The sequence below is a fragment of the Heterocephalus glaber genome, unplaced genomic scaffold (assembly GCF_053883595.1).
Source record: "Heterocephalus glaber isolate CG9 unplaced genomic scaffold, H.glaber_assembly_v1.0 deba00001504, whole genome shotgun sequence".
In the NCBI taxonomy this organism is placed as follows: Eukaryota; Metazoa; Chordata; class Mammalia; order Rodentia; family Bathyergidae; genus Heterocephalus; species Heterocephalus glaber.
Window position 1 is genome coordinate 44,814,527 of NW_028258324.1, and position 24,988 is coordinate 44,839,514.

General features: G+C 37.5%; 1 protein-coding gene across 5 annotated transcripts in view; it reads right to left on the reverse strand.

Moving 5' to 3' along the window:
* Golim4 (golgi integral membrane protein 4) overlaps nt 1-15,953 on the reverse strand; it is an 82,132-nt gene extending 66,179 nt beyond the window's left edge. For 4 of the 5 annotated variants that reach the window (XM_004834560.4, XM_004834558.4, XM_013071460.3 and 1 more), the window contains exon 1: nt 15,759-15,953. In XM_004834560.4, the coding sequence (XP_004834617.1) occupies nt 15,759-15,945 (187 nt within the window). In that variant the 5' untranslated portion in view covers nt 15,946-15,953. The remainder of the gene's footprint in view (nt 1-15,758) is intronic. The other variant, XM_021253911.2, reaches the window with a different exon arrangement.
* Between the last annotated feature and the right edge of the window lie 9,035 nt (nt 15,954-24,988).

Genomic DNA, 24,988 nt, shown 5'->3' on the forward strand with positions numbered 1-24,988 from the left:
GATTTATCTATCTTAAGCAATTAATATGTAATTTTGCTTGGCTATGTTTGAGGAAAACAGAATCTGAAATTTTTTAAATAAATAGTATTTTAAAGAAAAAGCAGTTGTCAAACAAATTCATCCTTTAGCTAAAGTCTAATTTCCAGAAACAAACTATAACATTCTAAAAAGAGAAAAAAACTATACTTCAGTGATAATTTTACAATCTCAAATATTTCTATAGTTTACCAGCCAGTGCTCCAAGTGAACTGAATGTAACATACCTTTTTAAATTACTGATATCTTTTTTTTTTTGGCGGGGGGGCGGGGACGACTGGGGATTGAACTTGGGACCTTGCACCTGCAAGGCAGGCAGCAGAACCACTGAGTTAAATCCCTGGCCCTAAATTACTGATATCTTAATATCTGCTAACTTCTTTATTAAGCAATTTCTGAGTAGATTCCCTCCAAAACCTCACACTTAGAGCTACTGTTGAGAGACGGACCCAGGATGAATTAGTAAAAGTCTTGAATTGAAGATCTTTCCTTTTTTTTTTTTGAAGATCTTTCCTTTTTATGTCCTATAGCAATTTAAAACATTGTTCTTTTAGAAAGTTAACCAGCACAGACTTTTGGTTGCACAATATTTCATTTGTTAATTTTTTCTATCATAATTTTTATGATGCAAATTTTAGATTAACATATGTCCAATCACTATAAGCTATAAAGGTAAATAAGACTGTAGAAGGTCAATTCTAAGAATGTCACTGCACTTTTATATATAATAAAGCAAAACTATACTATGAAACTTTGATGTATAATAAATTGCTTAGCGTGAATAACTACAGGTAATTCCCATTTTCACCACTGTTCATTTAAGACAACACCTTGGAATTTAAAAATCACAAAATTTCACTTAGTAGCAATCTTAAGGTTAGTTCAACCACTCAGAATATTTCTATTAACTTCACAACATTCCTTTCAAATGCTCAATTATACTGACTCCTTCCTGCAAGCAGCAGCATTTGCAACCTAGGGTTTGCAAACTTGTTTGAAGAAATTAATTTAGTAAAAGGCAAGTTCTGGGCCTTTTGTAATTTTATTTTTAAAAATAAATAGTTTTAAATGACCCCCTTTCTGTATGCAAGGGGGAAAATGGTGTACCAAGTAAGTACGAATGATGGCTAATAGAGAGCAGATAAGCCAGCTCATATCCAGGCTGTCTCCTGGATAATTTACTAAACCCTTGCATGAATAATGCTCTATATGCCCAGCTTTTTCACATTTAAGTCTTAGTTGCTTTTATTTTGATCCTATTTTAAAACTTGTACTAACAGTAGACCAGTCCTTATAGATAGGACACATGAGGACATTATATCATATATAGCAGTAGTAGACAAGCAATAAGAATAATTTTGATAACAATAATAATTTTGCAAACGGATTCAAAATAGTCCTTAAATCACACTTTCTTACTCAAAATAATCATCAAGCACATCAAGAAGTACTAGTTCTTTAAAAAAAAAGTCAAAAGAACAAGAGCATTCAGAGCAGCAAGGACAAATGTTATCTACATGTTTAATGTTATCTAAATGTCTAACAACAGCACAATGGATAAACTGTGACAGATTTACACAATGGCACACCTACAGAAAGGAACCATCTACCACCACCTTTAACACTTAGGATGAATCTCACAAACAATGTTAGGCAAAATGAGCCAGGCACCAGAATATACTGTACCACATATGGTTTGATTTTATTTATATAAAGTACATAAACAGGTAAAACTAATTCTTGGTGATTATTCTTAGGGAGTAGATGACAGGGAATAAAAGTAGAGCAATTAATCAACTATGATTCTGGTACTGTCATGTGTTTTAATCTGGATTGTGATTATACAGATGTGCTTGTGAAAAATCATTAAACAGTTTACTTACAAATCGTCCACTATTAAGTACATAATTCAAAATTCAAAGTTCCATACATAAATGTCAAAAACATATCTAAGTAGATGTTATATTTGACTGGGTGACTCACACACCAATATTTTATTTGTAGAGTGTTTAAACCTTTATTGATCATTAAAAGATAATAACAGGTAATGAAAAACTCAGTACATTAAGTCTAAAAGTACCTTTGTTCAGTTTTAAACTTATATAATTAATTTTATGCATCTTAATATACATATGTTCCAAAATGAAATATGATTTTTGATTGTGAGACAGGCTCTCACTTTGTAGTTCACACTGGCTCTGAACTCACTATGTAGCCCAGACTGGCCTCGAACTAGCCCAATCCTCCTGCCTCAGCCTCCTGAGAGCTGGGATTAGAGGCATGCACCACCACGCTGGCGAACACATACCAGGGACAGAACTCAGGACCTTGTACTTTTGAGGCAGACACAGTGCCACTGAGGTAAATCCCTGGCCCTGTTTTGAATATGTTAAAAACTGTTTTCTTACATAATGAATTCAGATTAAAATTAAAGTCAGACTCACTTAAAGGTAAAAAAGCTAGAAAACAGTCTTCATATTATCATGAATATTAATTTTTAAATTATTCTTTAAAATTAACTTTTATTACACTATTGTTGATAATACACAATGCTAAATTTTCTTTTATATAAAATCACATATAAAATTGTATACTATGTAAAAAATGAGGTAAAACAACTTCCCATAAAAGTCTGCACAGTAATATGTTATAATAAAAACGTTTTGAGAATGAGAGAAAAAAACTGGGCATACTTTATTGATGGAGAAAAATGCAGCACGGTGGAGATCTGCTAACAAATCCCAGTTTGTGCTGCCCACAAGTTGTGTGACCTCTAGCAGGTCTGCTTGTCCACAACAAATATTCTCTGAAACATTTGTGGCTTGTAAATTTCTAGTAGCCACATTTAAAAACATAGCGAGTATATGTACACTATAATAGGCCAATAATATCCTATACAACAGTTAAATTTAAATATAGTTCTATAAAAGCAAGTTGAATTTGAAACAAAACTATTTCACACCACTGTAATTTTAGGTTTTAAACATAAATTAATTAAACAAAAAATCTAAGATTCAGTTCCTTGGTCATACTAGCTGCATTTCCTGTGCCAGTGCCACACATGACCAGTGCCCACCGTTCTAGAGAGCACAGCTGTCAAGTTATCCCTTGTCTCTGAGGCTCACTTTCTTCACTGACAAACTAAAAGTACTGGAGGTACAGACTTTCAAATGCAGGTGCTTACAGAGTGCAAACCAGTAATACAAATGCCAAGACAATTCCAATGGAAACTCTGGCCAACTGAAGCCCACCTGCCCCACTCCAAATGGCCAGCAAGTCATTCACCACACAGGAATGCAAATCCAGTGCTGTGAGATCTTACAACTTTTCCAGTAAAGCTAGAAAGCCAGACATTTACGTAAAAAAGAAAAATCTTTCCTTTTCCCATGTAGACACTACAGTGAAATTTTGCAAAGCTCTGCATGGGCCAAAGGAAAACATATCCATATGCTGGTATTTGCAACCTGGCCTCTAACAACTCTTTTCTGTCACAGCAATGTATGATTTATATAGAGGAGTCATATGACTTCCACATCTGGAAGCTAAAAATCACAGCTGGATAATCAGTTGAGTTCTGAGCTTCAAAAGCCCCCTGTGCAGTCAAGGTGAAGCTAAAGATGCTGAGCAGGCTGCAGTGACTATTAGCAGGATCCCAGCAGGAGCTTAAGCCCTGTCCACATCCCAGGATAACAGGAGCCTGAAAGGAACCACACTAAGGTAAAGAGAGGCCACAGCCTCTAATTTTGGCTCAAGAAGAATGTGCTGAAGTAGAAGGAAAGGGTGGTGAACCTGAATTCCCTAAGATGACTATCACCCTCATTCCAGAGCCCAGAGGAGCCCAGAGAAGCCTGACTGGTTCCTCCAGGGCAAGTGAGATCCAAGAAGCAAGGTAAACCTGACACTCACAGTGGAAAGCTGCTGAGTGGAAAACTGAAATTATAGCTTGAGTAGCTCAGCACCTTTAATGAACATAGTGGACAGAGACGGAAAGGGGTGGGGCTGGGGGTGGCAGGCAGACTCCTAGGAGTCCAGTTCTTAAAGTCCAGGTGAGTTACCACGTGGGGATAGGCTTAACTCTTTGGCAGGATCTGTAAAGAGTCACACACCCTCAGAGAAGGCAAAGTTAGAAATCTATCTTGTGAATACTGTTAAGACTCCATTTTTAGTCCCAGGGTGAGGAAGCCTGGAAACTGAGAACTGCATTACTAAGAATCCTGAGTTAGGATTCAAGCAACTTAATCAGTAATCCCAAGTGTCACTGTTTTGCTATACAACTTCTGTTTCCCCAAATTTAAAACAGTAGTAATGTGGTACATTGCTTTACTCTATATATAGCATAGGGTTGTTTTCATATCAAATGATACAAATATAAATCAATAAAAAAGTATGTATTTCTCATGTAATTTTGAGACTTTATTTATGAAGCAACTGCAAGTCAACTTTAGGAATGAAATTTATTGAAAGCCGTGTAAGCCTCTAATCAGAATTCTTATTTAATTGAGAGCAGGAAATGATGGTTACCCAGTCAGGGCTTTTGAAGAGCATCCACAAGCACTGACTACCCACATTACAAATTCAGGCACTTGCACCTTTGTCTACAGGAGTCATGGTATGGGACCAGGGCAGTTCAAATTCCAAGACAGATGTCAAAGAACCTCAGAAAGAGGAATTTACCCCAAAGCAGTAGTTCTTAAACTTTTTCAAGTTCCTGATGCTTTGAAGATCTGATTAAAGCTATGACTTCTGACTTGGAAAAAGGTACATATGAAGAAATGATATATTTTCAGGAGATTCCTGGGTCCCCATGGATCCCAAGATGAAAATGCTACCTTTCCAAAAGACAGCTTCACAGAGAAGACACTCAATGTGGTCTTAGGCAAGGAGCTGCTGCTAAATAAAAGGCAGTTAAAGAACAGCCAGAGGCCAATGGTTAAAACAAAGCAGACTTTCTTTACAAAAGCTCAGCCCCTATTCAAAGTATTACTACTGTGGGATCCTCAGATCAAGATTTCTTAGAATCTATATAAAGGGTCTCACATGTGTTCATAAATACCATCATTCTTGCTAACTAGTAGCTACTACCTCCTTGGACAGTTTCAACAGGAGAGAGCATCCTCCAGATCAGAGCATGCAGACCTTAAAGAGACTCAGAGACGAAGCAAAAGAAAATTGTATGAAAAATACAACATGTAAGTCTTCGTAAGAGCACAATGCATATTATCAATACATTATAGAATATGTAGGAAATTGTCCCTATTTTTGGATTTTGGAAAAGACAACAGAAAACTAGTTACAAGTCACGGGAGACTTAAGGTATCTTAGTGAACACCACCCTAAAGAGAAGGCCACAACAACTTCATGTAACAATGAGTATCATGGCAGCAAACTGGTAGGCACACACACAGCTATGGAAGGGGAGCAGAGACTGTCTACAGAGATTTAACAGCAGCTTCTCACTGACAGGAGCAGAACTCTTCTTGAATCTCAAACATTCTAAGGCCCCAAACAATTCTGACAAAATACTTTATTCACTCTTCAATCTAATTTCCTAAAGAAATATACTTTGGACAGAAGACACCGATACAAAGTTGATAAAAAGTAGTATTAGGGCCGGGGATCTAGCTCAGTGGTTTTGCCGCCTGCTACACAGGCACAAGGACCCAAGTTTGATCCCCGGTACCAAAAAGAAAAAAAAAAAAAAAAAAAAAACCTGGTATTATTCTTGATTTTAGCCAACAGAAATATTTATGTCATGTATTTCTTAACTTTCAAAGTGGGGTGAATGAACAAATTGAAATTACAGTCATGCAACTAATATTCTTTCTTTACATTAAGATATCTTTTGAGGATCAGTAAAGTGTAAAATAATGATCTTCTATCAAAAAACTAGGTCTTTACCAAGGACTACAGTCCATAAAGTCAGAAACAGATGAAAATAATACATGAACCTACTGTACTATCTTCCTATCTACTCATCAAAGAAATAGTTAAACTAGTGGGAAATTTTCACATATTATAAATGGATGGACACATTGCCTTTCACTTTGTTACTTCCCTTTACAGCTTATTAGCACAGTTTACACTTCAGAGAATTGCAAAGAATTTTAAGTTTTCCAGGTCTGATGGCTTAAGTGCCACAATTTTGTGTGCCACTACTTGCTAGCATAGTTCAAAACAATAGTAAACCACATTTTAATAAGTAATAAAACATTTTTACAAAACTATTAAGTCAGATAATCCAAGAAAATAGTTAAGAACACAGCCTGATACACAGCAAGTGTTCAGTGAATGTTTTACTATGATGACTTTCGAAATGATGATGTTGCCAGCACCACTACTGGCCATTATTCAAACGCACTTTCTTACCTTATGGTAGGCAAATACTAAGGTGGTCCTCAATGGTCTCCACCTTCTGTTATTCACATCCTCACAAACTCTCTTAAAGGTGGGGTAAACTTAGTCACTGGATTCTAGTGAACAGCACAGGATGCAAGTGACAGGAAATCACTTCCAAGCTTAGGTTACTAAAATATTTTCACTTTCATTTGGGTGCTAGTACTCCCTCTCACTTTCTTGGATCTCCTACCCTAAGGGGCAGCCATCATGCTGCTAGGAAGTCCTGTGTAACAGCCTACGGGAGTGACTTTGGAAGTGAATCCCACCTGAGTTAATTCTGAAGCACATCCTTCATCCTACAATTCCAGAGATATTCTGAGATAACTTCAACTCTGGTCAACAGCTTTATGACAACCTCTTGAGATACTCACAGTCATCCAGTTAAGCCTGGATTCCCTTCCCATGAAAGCCCTAAGATAATGTGTGTTGTTCTAAGCCAATTTAATTTTCAGATAATTTGGTATGCAGAAAAATAACTAAAAAAAATTTTGGAAATGGGAGGTGCTACCATAAAACTCTAAGGTAAAAGTAGGCATGGCTTTGAAATTGTGTAGTAGATCTTAAGAGGGGTGTCAGCAAGTGTAAGGAGTTTAAAACACACTGTTCATAGAAATTTGGATTTTCAGAAGAATTGATAGAAAGGCTTAAATGAAAGTAAGAAAAAGCTTATGGAAATCAGATATTATGTAGTACCAGAAAGCTTCGTGATACCCCTCCTTATACATAGTTATGTGGCCTATAGTCACTTATAATTATACAGAAAGTAAAAATTGTTGAATGAACTGAGTGAGCCAGTTAAGATTTCCCAGAAAAATGCTGAAGCCATCCATCTTGTTTCTTCTATTTTATAGTAAACCATAGGAAAGAGATAAATTGAAAGAATGGCTGAACAAAAAGCCAGGACTGAGTTTAGAAAATACTCTTTCTAGACAGAAAATAATGCTAAAATTAAGAAAGGTACTACCAGAAAAACAAAGACAAAAGCTGAAGATGTGGCTGTAAAATATTTTTGTTAAGACCTTGGACATACTAAAAGAAGCATCTGAGAGTACTATTCCATCACAGCACATGACTTCTCATGCCACACATCCTTTCAGCAGGCCTGAGGAAATGTAAGGGCATTGTCCTCATCCATCTCAACAAAAGCCCAAAGTAGACAAAGATTTACCTCTGCGAGACACATAGATGTGGCTTTTGTTAATAAAGAAGATTCCAGGAAGTTTCAAAGGAGACCCACAAAATTTTTGATTCGATTGTGTCAGCAGAAACTGTCAATTTGGATGAAAAGGTATAGAGACAGTATATATAAAGAGACCATGGATCTCCAAAATTCTACCTACAGTAAGTAGGCTTGGAAAATTACACAGCCGAAAATAGTATATATTCTATCTTTCATTAAAGAAGAAGGATGGCTCAAACAGGGGAACCGAGAGTTCAAAGGGTAGAGTCAAGAGCTGCGGAAAATTATTCCCAAACTGGAGACCTAATCCAGGATTATTTGGCAGTTTAGATTTCAGAATTCAGTGACTCCTATGTACTTTACTTTTTTTTTTAAACAGGAATATCTAGGTATCTTAGGCCTACCCTACTACTGGATTTTGATGGTGTTAATGGCAGATAATTTAAGTTTTAAATTTCACAGATATACAGAGTAAGAGGAACTGTACATGAAGAGCTACATTTGAAGAACTATACCCAAAGAACCTTACCCACTATCAAATTTGGATGACTTCTAGATTTTGAACTGATATATGTATAGAAAAGGATTTAGCTTTCATGTTTTAATAAAAGTAGTGTTTGATGTCAGTATATTGAACGTGCTTTAGGGCATCCTGACCTCTTAATAGAATGTAGGTCCTTTTAAAAGTTCCTTCTAAGTGTTCATTAAATGTTGAACTACTGATGCAGTATAACAGATATTACAGATGTATAACAATAGATCTCATTAGTGTAAAACTTGATAACTTGCTCTATTCAAACTAAATTAAGTAATCAAATAGTTATCAAATGTTCTATTTTATGTATACATAATACTTTGAGCATTATAGCTATTACCAAGACAGCACATAAACAATGTCAAAGATCTCTTAAACGGGGCCAGGGATTTAGCTCAGTGGTTCCGCTGCCTGCCTCACAAGAGCAAGGGCCAGACTTTGATCCTCGGTACCAAAAGAAAAAAAAAAATCTCTTAAATACCTATGCAATTTTTTATTATTTGTAAAAAAAATTTCAATTAAAGAACGTATCTTAATGAAATGTGAACTGGAAAATGAAATGTTTGATTCCCCTTAAATGATTATAATTTTTATATTTACTTACTCTCAAAAGAAAGTAAATGGTATCAAATGTTCTGTAAGGCCTGTCCTTCAGAATGTCAGCACATCTTTTACTTTTCTATTCACTATCATATTGTGACATTTTATGTATGAAAAATAGTTAAAGCAATATTTTTAAAGGTCAGACTGTTACAGACAGCAGTTTATTTTATACTCATGTCCCTCTAGGCTATGAGCCTATTTAGTGAGGCTTATTAGTGAAGGGCAAATGACTGACAGACATGTCTTCAGTAGAAGTACATATAGGCCAAGAAAAACAAAGAACACAAAAGTTCAATTGAGAACGTACATGGCATTGTTTAAAATCAGCAATGCCCACTTCTGTTCAAAATGAGAAGGTGCTTCTGGTCTACAGAGGCAGCACAGGGAAGGGGAGAAGTACCATATCGTTATACTGGAAGTCATGTATGTGGGCTCTGGGATTAGCTTGAGACACAATGGTTACCAATTGATGCATCTCAAAATTCAGTTTATTAACTGTAAAATTCACTGTCTTTGTCAGATTTGGTCAGTTAGTGCATTTCTACATAGTAGTACCCTATACACGAGTTCGCACCGTATCTATACAAAAATGAAAAGTGTGTACTGGGAGTTATCAAATATTTATTCCCCCTACACTAGGCTTCTGAAAAGAAAACTTTTACCACTACCTTATAAATTAAAATTTTTATTTACATGCATTAATGGACAATTTAAAAATTACATACCAGAAAACAATCTTAACAATCATTAAGTTCTAGCTGTCAGGCTGTTGGCTGCCTAATCTTTGCTGTCTAGGAAAACAAATGGGCACTGAATCTAGGAGAGAAATTTTAGCATCAAACTGAAGGAATTATAAAGTTTCTAACTATGTGATTTCATGTTATTTCAGGAAGCATCTGCATCCACCTACAGTCAACTGCAATGCCAACCAAAATCATCAATCACAACAGCAGCAAAGGCCTTACACCCAGGAAATGCTGCCTTAGATAATCACACCTGTTATTTGTGATTCTAAATTTAACTCGACTCCTCAGATAACCCATCTAACCTACTTTCTCAAAATCAATATTGTCATGAGAGACACTAAAATAATTTTGAGGGCAACAGAGTAGCATGGAAAAAGTACAGCTGGGATGTCATTTTGGGCATTCTAAGCTCTATTTTGTTAGACCAGATCTTGACCCAGGCAAGCTAATTAACTTCTCTAGGCCTGAGACTGCTCATTCTCATTAAAGTGCAGGCGTCACTGAGCGACAACAGAATGTAGTTAACATGTTCAGCATAGTACCTGAACATGGTAGGCACTTGATAAGTGTTATATATTAAAATAATTTAATCTCTTCAAAATAAATCTTCAAAATTCTATCCAAATAAATTTACTTCAAATACCCATGGCTCAAAAAGAAAATGTAGTTTTACATTTTTCTTTTACAGTAAGTTATACACATATGACTTTTAATCTTAAACAAATTTACAGAATCCTCAAACCACTGGCAAAAGCAGCAAACATTTTGTCCTAAATGAAAAAAACCACAAAATGAAAAAGGGCAACTCTTAGTTGTTATCATATAAAGTGTTTTCAAGATTTTTTTCCCCCTAAAAGGGTCAAAATGATAGAAAAGAGAGTGAGATCATTTTCAATTAAATAAAAGTTTTCTGGGCTCTGCAAACAACTACATTTATACCACAAGTATCAACACCATTACCAACTACATGTAGTAAAGGGTGGGCAAAAAACAAAGAAGCCCCATACTAATCCAGCAACACCAGACTTTATCACCTAAGAAACAGTAGTAATGATATGCTCTGGGACACATACTAGTCACTTTAGATGCATTATTTGTAATCCACACAAGGACACAGATAGGAATCTCTGGCTTTAATTCAAAAAACAAACTCAGAGAGGTTACTAGCTCCCTGAAGGTCACCCTACTGAAAAACACCAGAGTTGTATTCAAGCCATATCTGATGCCCAAATCCACTTTGTTTTCACTGTTGCCTACTACTTTCTCTTAAGAATGTGATATGAAGAAAAATCTCAATGCTTTGAAAAGTCATTGGCTGATATGTTTTTCTCTCCCTGTCCTCAACAGAAATTCTTTGCTTTTTGGTCGACACAGTCTTCAGGCCTAACTCAAATTCACTTATTCCTTCAATCACTGAAATGTGCTCCTGTGCTCCAACCTTATAAAAACTGTCCTTGCAAAGACAGAAAAGAATTTAAAAGTGAAGATGGGGTTTCCAATCTATCTAGAACTCAAATTGGAGATTCTCAATCATGCGTAAATTCTCTTACAGGCTCAATCAAAATTTATTCTCATTACAGAGTTGACATGCTCCACATTACAGAAATGACTAAGGCAGGCACAATGCACAGTAGGGGTTGCAAATTCTTGTAAAGAAAACTGTACTGAGCAAGAGTTTCAAAAAGCATCTAGAAGTTTTAATTTTTTAATCATGGAATGAATTTACATGTAAAAAAAAGACTGAACTTAATAATTTTTAAACAACAAAAGTTTGATAAGTATCTCCTTTTAATTGTAAAATGTACTTCAGTAAAGATGTCTGTTTAATGGGCAATGTCTAATTGATGTTTATAAGTCCTAACTTTACAGGTGAAAATGACTACACTTACCACACACTGCCCACTCGTGAGGTCTAAATCACACAAGTCTGTGGACCACGATGGTGCACATGAACTTTCCCAATAGTCTAAAAGCAAGCTTCACTCTTCTAAGCACTGTACACTACCTAATACTACTGATCCTTCTGCAACAAATATGATAAGCACTATTATCCTGATTATTACACATGAAAATAAATCACAAAGAAGTTAATTAACTTGTCCAAGATGACAGATCCAGTAAAAAGGATAATAGAAATTAAACAAGAGGACTTTGACTTCTCAGCTCATATCTACTACACATTACTGCCTTCCATAAATAAGCATATTCAGAGGCAAAGAGAAATTACAACATAGATATAGGACTACTATCCACTGAGTGCCTGCTACAAGCCAGGCATCAGGCACTACAGATGAAAGAATTAAAAAAAAAAAAGAATGCTGGTTCTGAGGTTCTGAACTTTTCTTTGTCAAAAGGACATGTAGAAAATAAGAAAGTAACCAATTATAATGTGTGTTCATGCTTAGACAAGTGGGCTAAAGGGTAAGGGGTATAGGGGAACAAGGTACAAAGCACAACAAACATGTGGCACTCAGAGGCACCAAACTTTTTATTATAAATATTTATAACACAGTTATTTGAAATAGTATATATTTGCATATTTATATTACATAAACTCTTCTCAGTGGTGCCTGGTCATCACCTGAACAGCAAAAGCATCACAACACATAGGAATACAGGTCTCTGACTCTACACTAATTATCTTTCTCCCAGATCTTACTGCATATGGTTATTACCTGAAAACCTGCATCCCTCTCCTAATCGGACATGATCCAGAGTTCATCTGTAACCATATTCTAATTCTACATTTACGCTGTCAAGGAATAGCTCTTCTCCAGAGTAAAGGACACTGGATTTACTGTTTTTCTTCAGGTTCATTTAGAAACAAAGAAAGAAGGTGACTAGATATAAACACAAATTCAGTCCATTTCTAAATTTTACCCCAGACAAACCACGGGAAGAGAATAAGAGACATCAGAGAGGAACTCTGATGATAACAATAGCTCAGGTTTCATAAGCCGTTCCTGCTATGTGCCAAGTCTGTGCTAACAGTTCTACACACACTACTTTATTTAGTTCTCACAATGCACCTATGAGTCCTTCTGATCTCCATTTTACAAATAAGAACAATGAGGTCCAAATTCACACAAAAAATGCAGAAGTAAAATTTGAGTCATAGTATAGAGACAAGTCTGCTTTTAACCACACGCTTTGGAAAAGCACGAAAATGTCTAGGGCCAAGCAAGTAAAGGAAATGTGTGAAGAGGTTCCGTTTTAAGATTATAGAGGTGTGGTTCTCAATCATGGCTGCATGTTGGAAAACGGAATCACCTGGAGAACTTCACAGACTACTGAAGCCTGGGTTTCCCCCCAGGCCCCAATACACTGTGGTCTAATAGTCTGGGAACAGTTAGGTGAGGCTAATGGGCAGTCCGGCCTAAGAAACACTGCTTATAGACACAGAGAAGGGTATGCCAATTGCTTGAGAATAGTTAAAATATTTTTATTTTCAAAATAATTTTTTAATGTTAAATAAGAGCTGTGCAGGCCAGAGTTCATTTCCTCTGCCACCAGCAGGGTGAACTCTGCCCTATTCCTCAGTATAATTTCAGGGTCAGAATGGGAGGGAGGGAAGAAGAGAGATGGGTAGGTAGATAGACAGATTTCTTTCAGTGGAGGGTGTGGCATAGTCTGAACTTTTTCCATCTCAACTCTTCTCACCATTTCCTATTTATGAAACCATTCAACCACAAAATGTTCCTGGGGTAAAAATAACCTACTTTCAAAGGAATCTCTACAGTATATCCTATTCTTCAACAGAAGATGACCTCAATATACTTATTTAATGTGTACAGTACTATCAGATTATAGAGCCAAACTGCTTAAACTTTTTCAAGAGTCATGTTTTAAAAGAAAGCCAATCTTAATCCAAGCCAGGTCAAGAGATCCTACCTAATTAAACAAATCACAGAACACAGCATCTGATCCCCTAGAAACCCACCTATTCAGGCGGTAGGTACATAGCACTGCTGAGTGAAATGTCATTTGTCATTGAAAAGAAAAGCAAAAGCTGCATGTTATTAGAAAATGATCACTGAATGGCCTGCAGATGAGAAATCCAAAGTAAATGTTACAGAAGTTGAGAGTGAATACATTTTAAAGAGAATAAACTTTAGCCTGCTTGTGAAATAATTCTTCCTACATAATCATACTGTAAATGTTGCAGCACAACAATTCAAAAGGAAATGGCAAAAGAGTAAATTAAGCAATGAACTTGAAGCCCACCTATTCAAACTAGAGAGGGACATTCCCATTTTAATGATCCTGAATCACCGTTCACCAGCACCCCCAACACCACCACCTGCACCACAACAAAGGCAAATCAAAGGAGTAAGAAAATTAAGATTGATTTTCATAGTGGAATAATGCAAATAAAGTCTGTGATTAGGAAATCAAGGCTTCATTCAACAAGCTTCAGCATTTGAGGCAATGGAGCTTCAGCAATAACTGAGGCAATGGACCTACTGGACAAAATATTTTGTTATTTGTTTGAGTTTTCGAAAAGCAGAGACACAAAAGTGAAACCTAAGAAAGTGGACAAAGTGCTTGGGATTAACTTTCTCATCATGGTTCAGATTTTTGTTAACTGAATAAATATACACTGATCGTCATTATTGGTGTTAGGCACTTGATAGCACTTGTGCAGTGCTGAGGATATAATAGTGAAAATGAAGTCCCTGCCTCTATAGGTCTCCTAAACTAATAAACAAAGGCAAATAACCTCCCATAATCCTTCTGACATCCCCTCCAGCCATGTTTTTGAAAATCCATTCCTCTTGTTGTACTACTAATCATTAAGTTTTCCCTTGGTCTAACTGCACTAAAATTCACCAGGGAAGCTGTTGATAACTTCTAAATAAATAAGTAAATAGCTACCCTTCTAATATAACTCATGGGTACGTTTCAACATGTTTAAGGAAATTTTTTAACCTAAAAGTATATCAAAACAGGTTTTCATTTTGAACTAAGTCCAGCCACATTATTTTCATTGCCTGTGGCTCAGTGAGCTAAAAATACTTTCCTTTCTTCTAAGTTGGGAAGAACAAATAAGATCAAGCAATCAGCTGCCTATCATTTTCTCTCATCTTAAATTTTTTACTAGAAAACACTCAGAATACCTAAAGCAAGGAAAAGTCATCTGTTTTATATTTGTATACACATACACAAAGAGAAACCCCCTCTTAGCTTGTAACTGCCTACAAATATAAAATAAGCTATATTTGCATTATCAGCAAAAACTGTCAGCATTTCACGAAGTACTGCTCTGGTGGTGGGGGGAAGCTCCATAAGTGTTGAAAATAAATAAGTACAGTTGAAAGCTAAAAGCTCCCCCCCCCATATATATGAGTGTGTGTTTATAAATATAGATATGATGTTATATTCATAACAAGACCACGTGGAGCTTACCTTGCAGTCATGCATCATTTATGTTTCTGAAATTTACGTTAAATGAGATTCTAAAATAGAAAGATACAAGCTTTAAGTCTTTCTATGGGTTTTATACAGGTTTTGTTCCAGTTTTGTTTGCTCTGCCTGGCAAGGCAAAAATGTGTGTTTCTTCTCTTTGACTTCACAAGACTAACTGTGAAACATACACACATACACACACACACACACACACACACACAAGCACATGCACTGTGTAATTAGCTAAAAACTACCTCTTAAAGGCAAACCTTAAAAAAAAACAAAAACCTGCAGGATGGTGAACACTTAAACAGTGTGGACTTTTCTCACACCCCCCAACATCTCTCAAGTCACCTATTAAACTAAAAGAGTGAAAAAAAATCAAAACTACCATCTCTAAATTCTATCTGACAAGGCCATAAGTTTGTCATAACTTAATTTTTCCTCGAAAACCAGCAGTTGAGAAGGTGACTGACAAAATCCACTGGAAAACAAATTACCTAAAACCTCAGAACCGTGCCCTTTGGGGTGGGCTGGCAGAAGCGTCCGGAAGGCTCTTCTGCCGGGCTGGAGCGAGGCCTCTGACAAGAGCTCTGATAAAGGATTCCCAGTGCTCCGGTCCAGCAAACACGGGATGACAGACTGGGGCAACAGATTTCAAAAGTAACCGCTGGGAGGAAGCTGGAGGGGAGGGTCAGTTCCTCTGACCCTGGGGCCCTGCAGCCTGGTCCACTCTCTCAGAAATCCTTGAAGGTCAGAGGTGGCACCCGCAGTGACAATGAGTCACCAAAGCCACTCTCCCGGAGGAAGTGCGGGGAAAGTTTGCCACTGGCCGCGCGCGTCCCGTTAACCATACCTTGCAACTGGGCAGAGAGGGACTCCTGGTGCTGCTGGTACTTGAGCGCCACCGCCTCGGCTTTCCGCAGCTGCGTCTGCAGCTCGTAGTAGAGCATCGCGCCGTAGAGAAAGCCGAACACCACTGTCAGCAGGAGCAGCGTCTGGAAGATCCGCTTCTGTTTTCGGGAGCACATCCCGTTTCCCATAGTCCCGCCTGAGCCCTGCGCCGCGGCGGTCGCCGCCGAGTCCACTCCTCGCCCCGAGCGAGCGCGCACCTCAGCAGCGGTCACCGCGGCGGCCGGCTGGACTCAGCATGAGGAGGAGACGCGAGACACAAAAGCGGGGCCCGAGGGGAAGCGGCGGCCGCTCAGCCCTCGCGCGCGGCGGGGCGCGCAGCCATCGACGCCGCCCGGGCAGCGGCCGCCAAACTTCTGCGAGGACGGCGGTGCACGCGAGCCCGGGCCCGGGAGGGGGCCCTCCGCATACTTCGCCTGGCCCGCCTGCCTGCCGCGCGGGCCCCGGACGCCGCCCGCGCTGGAGTTCCTCCTCCCTACTCTTTGGCCCCACTACCCCGAGACTCCGGGAGTTCCGCCCTGACCGCTCCTCTCGCCCCGCTCCGAACCCCACTCCGCGACTTTGTGACCACCTCTCCCAAAAGCAGAGGGCGTGCGCCCAACAAAGGGACCCGGCGGCGCCCACACGCACGGCCCCCCGCGTGAGTGGACAGGCGCGAGTGGGGCGCCCGGGCCCGGAACGTGGGAGAAGGTTAGCCGGTGCCACTGACGGGGCTGCTTGAGCCCGGGCCGCCGCCACCTCCCACCCAACTTACGTGTCACCCGCGGCCGCTATTCGGGCCAACGGGATTCCGGGAGGAAGTCCCACTCGGGCTTCCCCGCTCATTGGGCCGGTCCGAGCCGCCGCTCCCTCCCTCCGGGGTGGCAGAACTGGGCCCGATTGGACGCCCGCTTTGTCCATCCGACCCCCGGGCCTCGCCTTCCCTCCCAGCTAGGGGGTCGGCGAGGAGCTCCGTTGGCCACCTGGAGCCGGAGTGCGCCCACGTGGAGCCCGGGCGGGTGGGGAGCGGCGGGGGAGCAAGGGTGGGGAGTTGGAGGTGGGCGAGGGACGTGTCACGGCCTGAGCCTGGTGAAGTTCAGGATGCACTCTGTGTGTGTGTGTGTGTGTGTGTGTGTGTGTGTGTGTGTGTGTGTGCGCGTGCGCGCGCGCGCTCGGAACGCACGTGGGAGAGGAGTACAATGTATGTATAATACAGAGACATGGCTCGCAGCAACTGTGTGCCCTCTGCCCAGTGCCCTTTAGGTTTCCCTATTCCGTGGACTTCTGTGGCACTCGCACCGAGGAGCGACTTGGCACAATCTCTGTGATTAAGCAGGAGATGCCCCGCTCAAGACTACGTCCTGCCCAGCCACTTAACTAGTCTGGATGCGTGTGTCCCCGCAGATGTTCGCTCGAGTTGGGAGACTTGAAGCGCGCTAGTCTTTCTGCTCAGCTGGCCACGTGGGGTGGGGAAAGCAGTTTGCTGTTGGCAGAGGAAAAGAAATGATCTCATGTATTTCCCATGGCTGCAAATAGAATAACTTTAAAAACAAATCTTACAGGCCAAAAGGAGCATGCATTCGTTTTGGCATATGTTTGTTTTATTGGTGGCAAAAAAAAAAAAAAAAAAGTCATTAGTTACATTTCTAAATTGCATTTTAAAGACCAACAAAGGTTCTATATGTAGAAAAATGAGTAAAACAAACATAATACCAAACCTCTTCAAAGAAATCCGCAGCTCATTTGTTCTTTCTACTTGCTTGAGGCGGGTGGGAGGAGGCTTATATTCTGAGTAAAGGGTAATTTTGTTTCTGGTCTGACCTGAATTTTAAGCGAAATAAATTACTTCTGAAACGCATAAGTAGCACGGTGGCATTTATGACATAGGGCATAATTTTTATGCTCTTCTAACTGGACTTTAATCATCACCACTAATAATGTATAGATCTGCTAGCATAGCCAAATGCAATCAAAAGGCAGTTCCTGGCGTAGAATTATTTTAGGCAGACTGAAGTTTTAGATTGTCCAAAGTCGTAAAATGAGCCAAATTTACAACCAAGCTATACTATAACACTTACACTACTGTGAAAATTAACTACCTGACGTGTACTTGTCTTGAATTAAAAGTAACTTACATTAATTATAGTTTTCAAATGTTTTTATTACAGATACACTATCTTGCTTACCACAACCAGGGAATTACACTGTATTTACATGTTGGTAAATAAAAAACCAGATTTTATAAAAGTGAGTATAATAGCTCCAGGACCTTTGAAGTCTACCAGAAAGTTAATTGCTCAGCAAGATTACCAAAATCTTCCTTTTTCCTTCTGTTTCTCTTATAGAAAGCAAGTTCTCATTCTGCTTGAACAAGTTAAACAACCTGTATCTGTTCCATTAAAATGAGAACTTAATTTTTTTAAACTGATATAAAGAAATTGCAAGGTTTTGTTCTATTGTATATTGTATAACCTTACTTGTTATTGAATCTATCACTCTAAATTTCCCTCTTTCAGTTTTATTCTTAGAAATTGACTGAATAATTACTGACATCACTTTAGAATTCTATGTAACTAAAAATCCCTTACAGTTGTCAGTGTAGAATTTGCCAAACAAACTCTCCTAGGAATAAAATTACTCTGGAAGAGATGAAGTTTATAGGAATAATTCTGGCCCTGTACTTGCATAGAAATTGATTTTAGCCCCAAAAGAAAAATAAGTTGTACAGAAAGTTAGAAAACTATGGCTCACAAATTACACAATATACAGTATTTAGTTGTATTTCAGGACATTTGAAAATTCATATGCTTCTTGAATATATGATTATTCATTTAAACCTCTGATTCCTGAAAAGTATTCTTTGCCTAAAACTGCTGGCAAACTCTAAAAAGTGTAATAAATGGAGCCCATAAAACACAACTCAATATTTTAGTCAAAATTTTAAAGAAATAATTATGGTTTTAACTTATCCTTTATTTCAAATTCAAGAAGGATACTAAAAACCACTAATAGTGGTGTCTCTATAGTAATTATATTTTGAAAGTGAACTATGCTACTAGTTTCTGGAAAATATCAGTATAGAGTTGAGCATTCAACACAAAGGAATCCAGGGGTCTATAAATTAAATTGACATAACATTGTCTTGGCTAAAGCATGTAATATATGACCTACTGATACTGCTCAGGAAAAATCTATTGTCACTTCTATTTTTTATTTTAAAATTAGTATATTTCTAATGTCATATTTAACAATATATATATATATATACAATTTAAAATTATAAATCCTGAGGAATTTCACTGCTGTAATAATTTATTTGTAAGGCAGAAAGAAATTAACTTAGACTCAAAATCTTGCTTTTGAGGAGGGCTAAGAAAACATTTGCAAATTTTAGCATTCTCTCTAGCTCAAGTGAATTTGACATTTTTATCAAATTTGTTTTCAGAAAAAGGAGATGGCAACAAAAATAAAGCTGAGGTATAATTTGTAAAAATATATGATGCTAAATTAATGTTTAGGATCCTAAACAAATGATTTCCTTTGTCTGAATTTTTTTGTTTAAATCTCTTTGCTATCAATAGAATTCAGTATTTTTATTTGCATGAGAAATCACTTAAATATAATCTTAAAATTTAAGACGGCTTTTCAGAATTAATAAACCACAGTGTTAACCTTTTTTATGAGGCCATTGCAGAAAACCAACTTTTATTCATTCTCTTTTTATCTCTTTACATTGCATTTCCATTTCACATTAGCTGTTACTTAATTAACATACTTGCTTCTCAACTTGCCACCTTTATCTACCTTCTTCTGATGGATAAAGGATACTACATTTAAGGTATTCTGTCCTTTTGAAGATTCTATGATACAAGTATTTGACAAGATTTTCCTAATGACCTGATCGTACTTGTCGGTAGATTACCAAAGTAACAAGTAGGCTGTACACATGACTGAGCTATGCTCCCACTCAATGTGTCTCTGCACCTTGCTTTGGTATGTTACTAAATTGCCACCTATTTTTGACCATTTAAGGAATAGTAAGTGGGCAAAGAGAAAAGTAGACAATGAGCTCTTTTTAAGAAAAATGAATACCAGCCGGGGATTTAGCTCAGTGGTTCCGCGGCCTGCCTCGCAAGCGCAAGGTCCCCAGTTCGATCCATGGTACCAAAAAGAAAATACCAGAAAGAAAAACAAAACACGTCACCAACAAATACCTTTGAATGCAGACTACTTTGATAATGGGAAGTGATTTAGAAGGCTCTGTTTGCCACAGTGGAGTATGATTAAAGAAACGGGCTCCTTTCTATCCTTTCACATTTCTTTAACAATATTCGGAAGCAGAACTATCTAACATACCACAAGCTATTCCAAACTTTATTTTTTTATTTTTTTATTTTTTTGGTACCGGGGATCAAACTTGGGTCCTTGTGCTTGTGAGGCAGGCAGCGGAACCACTAAGCTAAATCCCCGGCCCTATTCCAACCTTTAAAGCAGCACACAAAATTATGATAAATGTATTGTTTAAGGTTTATTATAGCTGGCATATAATGAACTAACTAGTATAGCAATTTTAGAAGAAAAAGTTTAATTTCATAGAATGTTAAAATGAACAAAAAAATCCATATTTGAGCCCCAGAAGTAAATTAAACTTTCCACATCTTCCAGTGGCTCACTCACCTTTTCACTAACATACGGCCTTCAATAACTCAGAGATCAGAGAGAAGCAGAGAGACCATAGTAAAGAAAGTGGCCAGTAAAATATGTCATTTTTCATGTTATCTCTGAAAAGAAAAAGAAAAATTGAATTTTATTGATTCCTTTGCATAAAAGAAATATGTGGATTATCCGTAACTATTTTATAGCCATCTATTATAATTTTAATATACTATAACATAGGTATTTATAGTAATTTCTTAAATGTCATGGGACATAGCTGATCATATTTATGATGTATTCAATGTCAAGTCCTGGGTCAGAAATTCAGCATTCCCCTTTGGTTTTCCAGAATTCTGTGACTATACTCTTCTCTTCCAGCCTCTCGATGCCACCCAGATGCATACACATTGGACTTTTCCTTCTTGGAAACTAAAGAGGCTGATTTTAAAAAATCCTTCCAAAAAAGTCCCATTGCTGTCATTTCCTTTTCATCAAATAACTACTTAAACCAAAGAAAGAAAATTGGATTTATTAATTATTGGAAGAGATTTTAAATTAATTATTTATGTATTAGTCCTCCTAAGGAATTAATGTATCATTCCTCCTTTGTAGAGAAATTATTAAATCAAAGGACTGAAGTCTACTGGTATAATCCTAGTGGGTCAGGCTGCGGGTGAGGGGAGGGGAGAGGGATGAGTGATGATTATGAATCTAAAGTCTTTACTTTTTGCCATTTTGTCCTGGAGTTACTGCCCAATAGTTAAGGGGCTTTAAAAGGCATTTAAAAGATGAGTGGGAAAGTATAGTGCTGGCCTTCAAATTATTTTCAAGTACCCAATGTAAACTAAGAATTTTCTTATCATAATTATTAGCTGAGTTTATTTCATTAATTATTAAGAGTAAATTATGACTTAAAGCAAAGAGGTTTTAGTGTGATATCCATTCAAGCCTGACTTCTAATTCTTGGGTTATAATTTATAGACTAATATTTTCATGACAGTTTAAATTTCAACTTTTTTCAAGTAGTTACAGTATGGAAGGCACATTACAGAAACAGAAGTTCAAGATGAAAGATCCAATGATGAATGAAGCAGCAATCCTTGTTGTAGAGAGCTTAAAGATTTGGTATTTATTGCTTTAACAGCCATATTTAAGCTCTATTTGAAAAATCAATTGCTCAAATTGATAAAATAAGAAAAGAAGAGGCCTTGTGATACAACTAAGATTCCTATGGAAGGTGTCTCTTAGACACAGCAACTAGAACAGGCAGTGGTTAATTAGTAGAGTCAGTTGAAGCGTGACTCATAAAAGTGATGCATAATCAACTTAAAATATATTTCTTTTAGCTAAGACTAGGACATAATACATGACACCTGTAATTTAAAGAAGAGATTTAATTTGGTTCAGGGCTTCAGAGGATTCAGTCCATGGTTGGCTGAGTGCAAGCAAGGAAGAAACATCATGGCTAAAGAGTGTACTGGAATACAGCTGCTTAGTTTGTGGCAGCCAGATCCATCAGTCCACTACTCTTAATGTCAGGCTCCCACAAAAGTCTCAGGACCTCAGGACATGGATAAAATGTGCACAGTTATTTTTGGTTAGCAGAGTGTAATACACATGGCCTCTAGTCCAGCTTCCAATGGAACATTTGTTCACAACTAAAACCGCCTGAGTCTACCCTTTACTGCTCATATTCCTATTAGCTTTCTGTTCTTCTGAGCTCTGATTAGAATCACCTATCAGGCTCTTCTTACTGCAGCATTCTTACCACATAGCTTCTCTAGACTGCATCTCCAAACCTTTCCAAACTCCTCCCACAAACCAGTTCCAAAGTTTCTTAACCATGTGGTCAGGTACCATCACAGCAATTCCCCCACTTCTCTGGTATCAATTTTCTGTGTTCGTCAGTTTTCCTGTCACTGAGAGACAATAGATGACATCTATAATTTAAAGGAGAAGAGGTTTAATTTGGCTCACATTTTCAGAGGATTCAGTCCATTGTCAGCTGGCTCAAAACAGAAACATCATGGCTGAAGGGCTTGATAAAACAAAGCTGCTTAGTTCATGGTGGCTGGGAAGCAGAGCAGGGAGAGCACCAGAGAAGAAGGGGCAAGAGACCATATGTAGTACCTAAGGGCACTCCTTTATGATCCATCCAGATACACAAAGTGTACAAGTTGACACAATTAGCATGGAAATGTACTTTCTTTAAATTCTCTTTAATATGGAATCTAAACCTTTCTTTACATGTGGATGCATTGTTGATTGGAGCTCAGCTTTGCCTTTTAAGCCATAGAGCATCATTCAGATTCGTTACGTATTCATTTATTAGCGCATGGTAAAGCAGTTGAAATGAAAAATTCAGCTACATTTCAAGGACACTTTTGAACTTATTTTTCACTTAATTTGACTGTAATTTTCTTTAATCTACCAGCCAATATAGAGGTTTTCCAAAGTAATCATCTTCATTTTCATTAAAATAACATTTTTTTCACTCTCATATTTCTTGGTTTACACATAGTTCATTAAATTACATAGTTAGAATAGCAAGTGCAAATGCTTAAACAGTTTTCAGAACAAACCAGTTGTCTCTACTGAGCATGGAGATGCGTAGGCATGTACAGTACTAACAGATTAATATATGTGCCAAGAGTCTTCAGACTTGAAGTGTAAAGAAGCAGGTAGGATTCTTCAGATAACCTGATTTACTGGGAAGAAAGAGTCCCCCCTGACCAAGGGAATGATTAAATGAAGTTAAGTGTTTCTGTCATATATTTAAATGACTAGTGAGGTAAATGGAGAAACCAATGATCAAGAAAAGGGGAGAGAAGTAACTAGGAAACCAAATGAATTGGTAGGAGAGTTTTTCAGAAGAGAGGGTAGTTGATAGATGAGGCAAATAAAATGAAGTCTCAAAAAACTCCATAAAGTTAACAGACTAAGGATGCGGTAGAAGATTGAAAGAAGTTAGAAAATGGGTAAAAGGTAATTGAGGGAAGGGGCATGGTAATAGTGACCTCTGTTTATGATTGGCTGAGAAGAGAGGTAAAACTGGGTGCAGTTTCAGGGAGAAAGTAGAAAAGAAAAAGATTTGAGAGAAATTTGTTTTGCCGTTTGTTTGTTTGTTTTTGTATTTTGGCCTTTTTTGAGTAGCATGTACTCATAAATTTTTGGAAAGGAGTGAGGGAAGAGGATTTATTTAATGATGTTAGGTGTTATATTTAAATATAGACTCTAAGAAGCAAAATGGATCTGCTTTAGTAACTAGAATGCATGAAACTTTATTATTTATGGCAATTCTTTTTTTTTTGTTTTGATACTGGGGATCGAACTCAGAACCTTGCACTTGTCAGGCAGGCCTGGTGCCACTGAGCAACATCCCTAGTCCTGGCAAGTCATTTTTATAGTTAATTATCTTTATCTGAGACTTTATCAATTGTTGAAGAAATTATTTTAAGAATAAATAAAACGAAAAAATAGGAGACATTGCCTGCCAAATTAAACAAAAATTTTCTTGAGGGCTAAAGGTTTTGTGTGCTTGCATTTATTCACTTTGATTAATAGGTATTCTTTAAAACTGGGCGAGTGTATGATAATATCACAACTAAGGAATCTATAAAACTATACCTATTTATTTAAGATGAGAACTTAACTGTGTTGAACAGAGTAATTGGCTTATTAAAAATCTTATATGTAACTACTAGGTACAGTTGATGTTTACTAAATAATTTATGTCATGCAAATATTTCATAATGTTAAAGGAAAAGGTAGAATGTAAAGTTGTATAAACAATATGCCTTCAAGAATGTGAAGATACATATAGAAAAATACTTTCTTATGTCTTCCTACTTTTAGATAATTAGGTGAAAAGATAAAAGATAGATAATGCAAATAGCCCATGAAAATCTACTCTTTTATGGATCATAATGCTTTGTACTCATTTGCAGTTTTTAATATTGTGGATCATATCTCTCATCACAAGATCTGTTTCCTATAAGGCATGAAATGATATTATACCTTACAAAAGGAGAGCAAGATTCCTAGCACTGGGGCTTCCAATCCATTTAGATTCCCCTCTCTCTTTTTCCAACATGGTAATCAGTTAAGAGCTCGTTTTCACTGTTACTAAAGGAGACTTAAACATTCATATCAACATGACTCTCTATTAATCATATCCAGCACTTTTCCTGGTTCATAGTAAACCCTGAATAAGAATTTATTCATTGCATAAATAAGTGTAACACAAAAGACTGAATCTATTTTCTACCCCTGCCATATGTCAAATAAAACAGAGGAATCCACAAGATAAATGTTAAAAAGAGACACAGAAAAGAAAAAAATTATACAGTAAAGTGTAGGATAAGTTTATGTGATTGAAAATGTACAACTATTAAAGTAGAGAAGCGTTAAAAGAATAAAGGAAAACTTACAAACACATATAGAAAATATTTGTAGATATTAGGTTGCCTCAATCACATAGCTCTAACAACTTTAAATATAATGTCCACATTCATTGAGGTTATTAGGACCTTGTATGTG